The sequence below is a fragment of the Buceros rhinoceros genome, unplaced genomic scaffold (genome assembly GCF_000710305.1).
Source record: "Buceros rhinoceros silvestris isolate BGI_N320 unplaced genomic scaffold, ASM71030v1 scaffold16100, whole genome shotgun sequence".
In the NCBI taxonomy this organism is placed as follows: domain Eukaryota; kingdom Metazoa; phylum Chordata; class Aves; order Bucerotiformes; family Bucerotidae; genus Buceros; species Buceros rhinoceros.
The window spans coordinates 30,648-41,182 of NW_010389183.1; the positions used below are offsets into that span (position 1 = coordinate 30,648).

General features: G+C 42.9%; 1 protein-coding gene across 1 annotated transcript; it reads right to left on the reverse strand.

Moving 5' to 3' along the window:
* Nucleotides 1–1,515: 1,515 nt before the first annotated feature.
* EIF4E3 (eukaryotic translation initiation factor 4E family member 3) lies at nt 1,516–9,723 on the reverse strand (the record flags this gene model as incomplete). The annotated part of the gene is made up of 6 exons (XM_010133374.1): nt 1,516–1,562; nt 2,056–2,211; nt 4,430–4,496; nt 5,807–5,867; nt 7,843–7,937; nt 9,651–9,723. Coding segments are annotated over 6 exons (499 nt in total), but the record flags the coding sequence as incomplete, so codon positions are not given.
* Nucleotides 9,724–10,535: the final 812 nt, after the last annotated feature.

Here is a 10,535-nt window from a genome sequence, read left to right on the forward strand (position 1 = left end):
CAACAACAAAAAAACCCCTTAAAATATTTTTCATCTATGACAGCTTCTAAGAGAAGAAGTTTTACCGAAAAATAAATGGGTTTTAAAAAGCAAGACTGGTAACATTTAATCTCAGAAAGCAGTTAGAGAAGCAAGACATTTGGATTTTAGAAAATGTGTTTAATTAATAACGCTCATTAACTGCACAGTTTTAATTCACAAATACAGATAAAGTTGTAAAAAAGAAATCTCAAATTCTTATTTTATATATTTATTTGGTTTTAAACGGCTGCCTCTTAATAGACTAAGGATGTGGAAAACAGCGCGACTTGAACAGCTGCCAAACAAAAGCCTCTTAACAATGTTCAGTGGAGTGTAAGTTCAGCTCTACCTCGCAGCTTCTTCTTGTCAGAGGAACTACATCAGTCTTTGGTAATATATTAAAACAAACCAACACCTCAAAGAATTAATAGAGAGAAATGTTTACGGATTATCACTGTTTATATTCGTATCTGTGCTGCAACACAAAGTCCAGGTATTTTCTGTAATTTTTTTTAAGGTCACTTAGGAAGTTTTGATGGTTTGGAACTACACCCGATAGATCTTCTCCTCTGCACTGAAGTCAACAGCAGTTCTGACACTGACCTTTACGGGTGGAGCCCAGGGGTGGGCCTGCAGCACTCACAGACGTGTGAGGGATGGTTCCAGTTAGTCTAATGCCTTAGAAATCATTCATAAAACCTTTTCATGAATGTACAATAAAATATCATAAAGCACACAATAGAAACACATTAAAACCCCCCGTTCCCCCTTAAATAAGAGAGGTGTGGAGCTGGCAGGGTTCCCTACCCAAAGATGCCTCATTCTAGTCTGAACAAGGGCTCTTTGGAAATCACAACTGAAACACTTGCTAACATCATCCCACGGGGAGTTAGTCCCAGTATCAATGTGCTCTCCCCAGTGGCTCCCAGTGAACACTTCACTATTTCCTCTTCCAGTTGGCGTGCCATTGTCCGTGCCGCACCAGATTACACTGAACGGGAGAATAAACGCCGTGCGATTTCCTCCTCTCTTCGGACAAAACCAGCGAGTAAATCTTAACATGACAGGAATGTTTTAAAAAGAAAACTGAAAACACATGTCAGCGAGCCGCGGTTCCTCCGCATACAGCACATCTCAGGAAAGCAGCAGAGCAACGTTGTGCACGTTTGCACTTAACTAAGGACAGTACAGAAGAAATGACAGCCTGATACCTTGATGAAACAGGAACAAATATAATCTGATTGAGAACAAGTGACCAAAATATCTTTTTGAAGAAACAATGAAAAGAAAAAAAAACAAACCCAACCAAACCAGAAGTAATGGATTGCACATTTAATGGTCAAGGCAAGTGTTTGTCCTCATTTTCCTGGTTTGAAATGTTAGAAACTCAAAAGGGCCGCTGCGCCTAATGCTCCTGCAGGGCTTCCAGCCATCGTCCTCCTTGTCCACCTCAAAACACCACACAGCAGCAAATGAGCCTGGCACAGACTGGTCTTAATGTTTTCCCCGACGGCCTTCAAAAGCATGATGCTCTCTGTGTGCTAAGGAAAAGAGAAGGAAAAAAAAAAAACTAAAGAACATGCAAACTCTGTCAGGGACTTGAGAAGATTAAAAAAGAGAACAATGTATAAAGCAGTCGAGGAAGATACAACATGCCAGTGATTTTCTGGAGTACACTATTCTGATAATACATTTATACAGAGGCTAAAATAAGAGATCCCTTAAAATCCTGATAGGAAATGGCTCCTCTGCATGAATAAATTGAACAGTCCTGAGAGTTATCAAGAGATTTGTCTCACTCGTTTTACAGATCAGGCACATTAAACCAAATATTTTCTGCAATTCAACTAAAAATACCTTCTTTTTTGAAGTGCAGCTAACTGACGTTGAAGGGCCATAATTTGAATGCAATGAGAGCTGCTACGTTTCCAAATGGTCAATGGTGAAGCAGGCAGGATATTCCCACAGAAACAGCCTGCCAGCATCTTCCTTCTCTAATGGAGGAGGAGGAAATTAACGGTCCACGATACTCACATTTATAAAACACCACTTTAAAAGATGTGTGTGGCAGAAGTTTGTGTATCTTTTCTATAACTCTCGCTTCACTCGCTGAAGCAGCATTCACGTTCCAGACTTGCACAACATCTTCACGGTCACGAACACTGACGCTAACCCCTATTACTTCATCATCTGCACAGAAGAGGAAGCATCATTAAGGAATACTTTTAAAGTGAGACACGGCTAATTTGATACTTATGTATTACGAAACAGTGCCCAAAAGCAAAAAGAAATGAAAAAGAGCAATCTCCAGCGAGGAGAGCATCGACGTTCAAGCCAGACAAAATAGTTACCAGAAAGAAACAAGCACTGTGTTTATAGAGACTATTGGAAATGCTACCTCACGGTGGCGGTGATGAAGTGCCCTAAGATTATTCATCCTTGCTACTAGCGCTCTTACCCTCGATTAAAAGGGGATCACAAGACGCCTTCCCGTAAGATTAGCAATATAAACTGCTAAAGGTAATTTACCTACGCTACTGTCTATCAGCAAAAACGGGGGGTGAGGGTGACGCGACTAAAACCCCAGGAACAGTACCTGGAGGAGGTCAGACCCCAGCTTTTCAACACTCTGCTCTTTTTTTCCTTTACATTTTGTCAGGGCAGCAACAAGAAAAGAAAAAAGAAAAAAGAATAAAGCCCCAGTCAGGCTGCTGCCAATGTTGGTAACTCCTTGTTTTGCTGAAGAAGCCCTTTTTGGAGTGAAATTCTCAGGATGCAACTTCATGGAGAGCTTGGCCTAAGGCCGTGCCACAGCTGGGAGCGGTGGCTGCCTCCAGCTGCGACCTGGCGGTCCTAAGGAAGGGGTCAGTACCGGTAACGCAAAGGTGGAGTCAAGAGCACATGACCAAGGGGAAAAACTGCCTCTGTAGGCAGCAGAATATCATGTTTGCTTCAGCTGACCCCGAGGACACCCGCTCAGTCTGAAGGGCAGGAACACTGCCTTCTTGATGCCAACTCTAGTATAATTAAAGATTTTGAAAAGCAGCTATTGGAAATGTCTCTCACATTTGAGAGGATTTGAGGCTTGTACTCCATGTCTTCCAAATCTGAAAGCTGGGAAGGCAACGAGAGGAACACACCACTGGAGAACCTCATTCAGCAAAACTTCTGTAGGAAAACCAAAGCCACCAAGGTGACCAAACCAGCAGCAGCCTACCGCAAGATGCCTGCTCCACCTCATCAGCCAAGTGCAAAAGCAGCTGCACAAAAGGGGTTTGCAGAACTCCTCTGTGAACGCAAGAAACTCAATTCTTTTCTCTGGAATGATAAAGCAGTGAAGGAACGCTCCTACCAGGATATTCACCATCACTGCAACAGCCAGTTTAATCAGATATTCGTGCTTGGGAGAGAAGTCAACAGGAACGATGGAGAAGTGTCATTTGAACTGAAAAGTTAGTTGAGTAACCAGCTGCCAGAGCTCCTTCCCTCTAGGCCAATGGATCATGAAGTTCACCATTCGCTTTGCCCAGAAGGAAGAAACAGTTTTGTAACCAAACCTTAACGAATTAGATGGTCACAGACTCATACTCGCTTTTCATGACTGAGAAGCAGCATTTGATGATCTATCTTAAGCCAGCTAGCGTGCACGGTGCCTTCCCGGACTCCATTTCAAAATGAAACACGCAACCTTGCCAGAGAAGAGATTTACTCTGGAAACAACTTCGTTAAATTATTATCTCTGACCAAAGTCACATGTGAGCTTCTGGATGACTAATGCCTGTTTTCCAGTAAACCAGCAAGGCATTTTAAGAATATTTATGTAAATTCAATTACATTAAAGATAGTTTTGAACTAAACAGTACTTTTAAGGGATAATGAAAATACTGCCTCGAGTGCTAACCTGAGATTCAGGAGAGCCAGGTTTGGGTCATGGCCCTTCTATGGGCTTTTAGTGTCACCACAGACAAACCACGCAGCCTCCCTCTGCTCCAGGTCTGCACTAGTGCTTCCCCAACAACTCCTAACCCTGGTGCGTGAACCAAAAGGGACCATGAGGGCTAATGGGGGCATCTATCTAGTTTAGTGGCTTCCAACAGTGATAGTACAAACAATCCAGCACAGGAACATCATCTGGGGTTCCAGAGCCCTGGCCCTGTAGAATTAATATTAATCATTTAAACGCTGGCTAATGGGGAGATATTTAATACCTAGAAAACTTGCTGCCTTCCTAGCGATACAAGGTGTTGAGCTCGAGTCTTGTGCTAAGACAGTCAGAATACCTTGTCCTGCTCTTAATGACCACAGGTTTGGGTATGATTTCCAGCCCTGTACCCCATTTTGAGCTGTGTTTCCATGTCCCGTATTCAAACCCCATTTACCCTGCCAGCCTCAGTCATTATTAAGTTACCTGCTGCACAACAATCCATAAACTGCTCCCCAATAGTTGCTAACAGTAGCTCTTTCCAAACTGCAGCCTAAGGAGAGGGAAAAAAAAAAAACAGTTAAATTAAAAAACAGTCAAAGTTAGGTTTGCTAGTTTGGAGTGTATTCTCTTTCTGAGGTTATCTGGACTAAAAAAAAAAGAGTATTTATTGTAAGGAATGACTTTTTCATATACTGTTTGACAGGACAAGGGGACATGGGTTTGAACGAACCGGGAAGATTCAGACTAGAGAGAAGGAAAAAATTTTCTGCTCTGAGGGTGGTGAGACCCTGGCCCAGGTTGCCCCAAGAGGTGGGAGCAGCCCCATCCCTGGCACCATCCCAGGCCAGGTTGGACCTTGGGGCTCTGAGCCCCCTGCTCTAGGTGCGGATGTCCCTGCTCCCTGCAGGGGGTTGGACTAGATGAGCTCTGAAGGTCCCTTCCAACCCCAACCATTTTATGATATTTTTAAGGAATGTCATTTCTGCTATACAAATTTATCTGGAAGTTTAGTCCTATTAAAAATCCCAGTGTATGAAATGCCCCTGGCCATACACTCAAATTAAAAATAAAATAAATAGGAGACGTTTTCTGACATCAGAGCACATTAAGGTGGCTCACAAAACAGTCCAACAAGCGCCGGTACAAGAGGGATCAGGAAGGAGTGAACAAGATGTTGCTCCCTTCCAGTGGGAGCAAGCCATGAGATGGGATGGAAACATGAGATGACTGGTGGAAACAACACCATGGTCCGTGTCTGGCTACAGAAAGTCACAGCACTACTCTCAGCCACACATGGGGGTAAACGAGTAGTGCCAAGCCGAAATAGTCCTACGGAACCTGGCAGAGGGTTCAGGAGCATTGCAATCAAATTCTGAGAGTTGTGCTGGACTGCGTGGGGACTTTCGAAGAGCACTGCTGAGGTCCTGGCTATAATTTAGAATGTAGTATTGTCAGGAAATTATTTTTATATTTTGCTTTACATGCCTGTAAGCAAGCAGTCTGGAGAACAAAGGTGATTACAGAATACTGCGTTTCCAAATGGAAACGGAGTATAACGCTGCGGCTTTCATTCAATTGATAATACATCGATAATACATCGATAATACATCGATAATACATCGATAATACATTGATAATACATTGATAATACATTGATAATAATCAATAGCAAGAGATGTGGAATTATCTGAAAAGAAACTTTTGCTCATTGTCTTACAATAAAAGGTTATAGATGTTCAAATAGTGCTCAGTTGTTGCGTTACACGATGTCAGAACTAAAAAGCTTTGCAACAGACGGAGTTGTTGTAAAGTAAGGGAGCACCTCCCCTACTAAACAAGTAAAAAGTCAATATTACATACCGTACTTTCTTTAGGGACCTTCATTTTCCATATACCTCCTTTGGCATTGCTTTCCTCTTCCCTGGTTATGGAAAATAGATCAGTGAAGTAAACACTCGTATCCACATCTAGATAAACCTATATTTGGAGTTTCATTTCCCCAGAAAAGTCTCACTGAAATGCAATTACTAACTCCAGGTAGCATGACTCAAGCTATGACTTCTGACACCAGAGATAATTCTTTCATTGTTCACACGAGGCGTCTCTCTCAACACCTAATAGCTTTCCTAAGTTTAGTGTGTTGGAAAATAGTTGCATTTTCCCTGACTACAGACCATCTTTGAAGTGGCTGCACACTATCTGGGAACAAGCCACAAAGCAATTCTATGTTTTACTATGGCAACCTTTTATTTTGGAAAAACCCTGGCATATTTTCCCAGAAGCAGCTTATTACTCTCAAGTTTACCCAGTTTAACAAAAGAACATGCAGGTCCTTCATTTCAGTTCTGTGACAGCTAGAAATTAATTGACCTTATTAAAGGAAAGGCTGAAGCTGCCCAGGGTCAGGGCAGACATAACCATTAAACTGCCTCATGATGACAAAGGCACAACGTTCAAACCTGTCAGGTTTAGGTTTATTCTGTCACAATTCCTCTGTAAGATTTTAAATTAGGGTTCAAGCTTCCTGTTAAAACTCTGTAGCAGCAAAGTTAAAGGAATAACCTAAAATTCATCTTTGAAATATCTAAGGCCAGGATGAGACCTATAGAGGTTCCCCAGGGTCAATGGTCTCCCACCAATCCAGACAAACACTGGGAAAGGAGGGGAAAAACTTTGGAGGGACATCTACAAAACCCCACAGTCTCAAGTCTTCCTTCAGAGTATTTGCCCTCCTAAAAAACAACGCTGCAATTAGCCAGGACCCCAAAACTACTGCTGAGAAGCTTTTCTCAGATTACAAATACTGGGAAGTTAGTGGGTTGCTGATGAGAGCAGTATCTTGCAACCCCCTTCCTAAAACACAAAATTACTCTGAGAGTCTTAAAACAGATGTATCGTTTTTAGAAGAGGTCTTTGCATTTCATACCTCTACTAGTCACTTACCAAATCAAAACTAACGAAGAAACCAAACCCAAGAATGTTCCCACCCTCCTTACAGAGATGTCAGGACCTGCACACGATGGCTCTGTGGATTTATACCAGCACCAGCATTTTTTCAAACCCAGTTTAGCTATCCTGACCAGTCACAGCATTTTTAGAAAAGCCTTCAGATGCACTTCACCTCAGAAAATCTTCTACTTCTTCAGCAGATCAGGACAGAAATCTCCTGTAGTAAGTCACCACCCAGCTAGATGTACTATGATCAAGTTAGAGAACTCCAATCCAATCACAAACTATGCAAACGATGCCAAAAAGATAAAAATTCTTCAGAAAACACTTAGGCTCTCTAACTGAGATGTGATGGAACTGCACCACCAAGAAGGCTCACACAAAACTCGGTTTCTGAAAGGAAAACCTCAGTGATTTATACTTTATTCCATTACTATCCTATAACGAGGTAGGAATTTGCTGCAATGAATCACTTTGTAATGCCTTAAATTAGTTTTATTCCAAGGTATAGTGTATTTATGTGTGTACGAGGCAGGTGGAGAACAGTTAAAGGACCGCTGGTCGTTTGCTTCAGCGGAAAGAACACAATTTGCAAGTTAAAACCAATTCAAATACAAGTAACATGCTCGGTGTATTCTTAAATTTAAATCCAGAGTCACATTTTAATTTCTTAACTTCTATTTCATAACCTAATTTCTCTCTCAAAGTTACATTCAGAGGTGGACAATTAAATTAGAGTCTGTGCTTTTAATAAAGACTCTTCAGTACAAGCCACTTTTATGAGCTGAACAACACTCTCAGGCCACTTCTTTTGTAGGTCTCTCAAGTTCGGGCATTTGGAGGCCACAGAAACAGGACGCTCCTGCCCCACGCCTGCCTTCTTTCACCACTTCAGGCTTTCTCACTGCCCATCCCCAGAAAAAATACATAAATGATAACACACGTACCAAAGCGGCCGTCTCTCTCCCCGCATTAAATGGTAACTACATCTCAGAGGCAAATTTGTCACAGGAGGAATGTTGTTGTAGACACTCCAGAAATCCTTAAAAAGAAAAAATACTAGTTGCATTAACACGAGACAGTAAGGTTAATGCAGATTTACTTCCTTCTTCATTTTCTCCAAAGCAATTAGGTATCCTGCTCCTAGAGAACTGGCACTTCCTACGTTGTAATAAAATGCTCCAAAAAGAACTTTTTACAATTTCATTTCTACTTTTTTTTTTTAGATGCCATTTCTGCATAAGGTGGAGGTAGAAAGAAGGGAGCAGTTGAACTGTGGATTACTTTAGAATCAAACTCCTTATAAATTCAGATAAAAACACCAATCAAACCAGAGTTACACTAAGAATGTCAGAATAAGCCAGCACGTAAAACTTCCTTAGCATATTAAAAATACGTAATTTTATCAAATACCCACCTTGCTTCACTTAAGGTTGGTCTAAACCTCATTGTGATTATCTTGAGTTACAAAACCACCACGAACAGTCATTCTGTTGAACTAACTGCCTGAGTAGCCCAACTACCTTGTCTAGATCACGGTGAAAAGTTTCAAGCCGACACACGTTCAATACAGGAATGGAGGAGGAATTAGAAGATCCATATTACCAAGAACCACTGGATGATTTCCCAGGGTTTCTTCCCAGCATTTCTGCTGGTAAAACCAGAAGCCATCATGCATGTTTGGGGTGGACAAAAGGCACCCAAAAGCAGCAGTGAGCAACAGGGAGGGATGACTCAAGAGATTCCAATCCCCCTTCTCCTTTATCCAACAGCTGGGAATAAGAATGGATTTTTAAAGACTTACGTTGCATCAACATGCAATGATGCAATATTAAGCATTAGTACAACTCATTAATTATTATCTAATACCTAATCATTAGCACAACTTTAGAAACAAAGATTGCAAATTTGGTGGCCCTTGGTACCTCTGCCTACCAGCCATCACCAGTACCCAGTCATGAGAAGAGATGAAAGACTACAAAAAACATGAAAAATTGGTATGAAACACCAGTTTCGACTTTCATCTTCCTCTGACCTGACTGAGGGCCCAAACCCTGAAACTACCGACGGCAGCAGGAGCAGAGCTACGCCAGCAGATGACCACGGGAAGATTTGAGAGCTCTTACGTCCTGAACCAGGGACTCGCCTGGGAAGGGTTTGGCTTTCAAACATCCTTCAGGCAGCACAGGCTGGCATTGCTCATTGATTAGCTACTGCCCCGAAGGACAGTCATGAAGTCACTGCCCACCAGCTGAGAAGAAAACCTGAAGTTTTTCAACCAACGAAACCTAATAATTTAAATAGTGAAGGTTGGATTCAAGTCAGTTTGCTAGATTATTTTTTTTTAAAATGCACGCTGAAGGAGAGAAAGAAGAAAAAACCCACAAGCTGTAATTTTTAGTCTTTGGGTAGTAATTTTCTGCATTAAAAAAAAAAGGAGAAAATGGGGGGAAATACTGTAAAATCCCAAGAATATAAAAATCCAGTAGAGGCACAAGTGGACGCTTCGCAAAGTTGAGGAAGAGGGGGCTTGTCTGACCAAACCAAAAAGCCTCCTCCTTTCCTGCCCTGGAAGATGAGATGAAACGCAAACGATGACCAAGCAATCCCACACACAGCCAGCAACACCCACGTGTCACACCACAGGTAAGCAAAGCCCCAAGTGTGACTCAGCCGCGTGAGGAAAGTGGAACTCAAGGGGTGAAGTTACATTAAAAACGTGTGGCAGCTCCCGGGGCGGCGGCCAACACCTTACCTGCACTGTTTGAACCGCATAAATCTTCTTCAGATTTGAGGCACATTCAGCCGCTGTCGTACCAGGGAGCGACCTTGAAAACAAAGCAGAGATTAATAAACATATTTATGTTGTCACAGGGGGAGAAGGCAGATGATGGAGAAAGTGAATCACATGAAGGTGAAGTTAAAATAGTCACGGGTCAGAGTTGCTTAATAAACCCCAACTGCAATTATCATGAATCATTTGAAAGCAGGAATTCAAGTGCTTTTATACTTTTGAATAAATTAAGATTTACCTGAAATCTGTACAATATTTTTATTAAATAGGCAGATCTGGAGTTTTAAACCCAGAATAACATTTCTCCTCCTAACGGCCACCCCGCACCCTTCATCACCAAAGCTCTGCAGTTCCCATGGGAAGGGCTATCTGGGAGGGAGCGCAAGCTCCAGCCCCGGGCTTCACTATGACTGCACTTAACACAACCCAGAGCCCTCCTGGAGCATTTCAAGGTACCCTCAGTGTTTCATCCTTCCCAAAAGCAAAGCTCAAGCAGAGTTTCTGTGATGAAGAGCCATCAGCCGGAGCAGAGGCCACTAGATGGCACAGGCACACAGCCGGCGGCGAGCAGGGCCGGGGATGCGGGGGTCCCCATCACCCCTCGCACAGGGGATGCGGGGGTCCCCATCACCCCTCACCTCACACAGGACCCGCTCACCCCTGCGACAGGCTCCTCGGCATCCCTGAGCGGCTGTGAGGGGTCTGATGAGAAGAGGGCAGCTCTTTCTACTGGCGCGGTGAGTCCACGTAACCCAACGCGAGACCATTGGTGTTCCTCACAGGTCGGTGCTGGGACTGGGGGTGTTTTACACCTTTGCCAGAGACACGGACAGCGGGCTCGAGCGC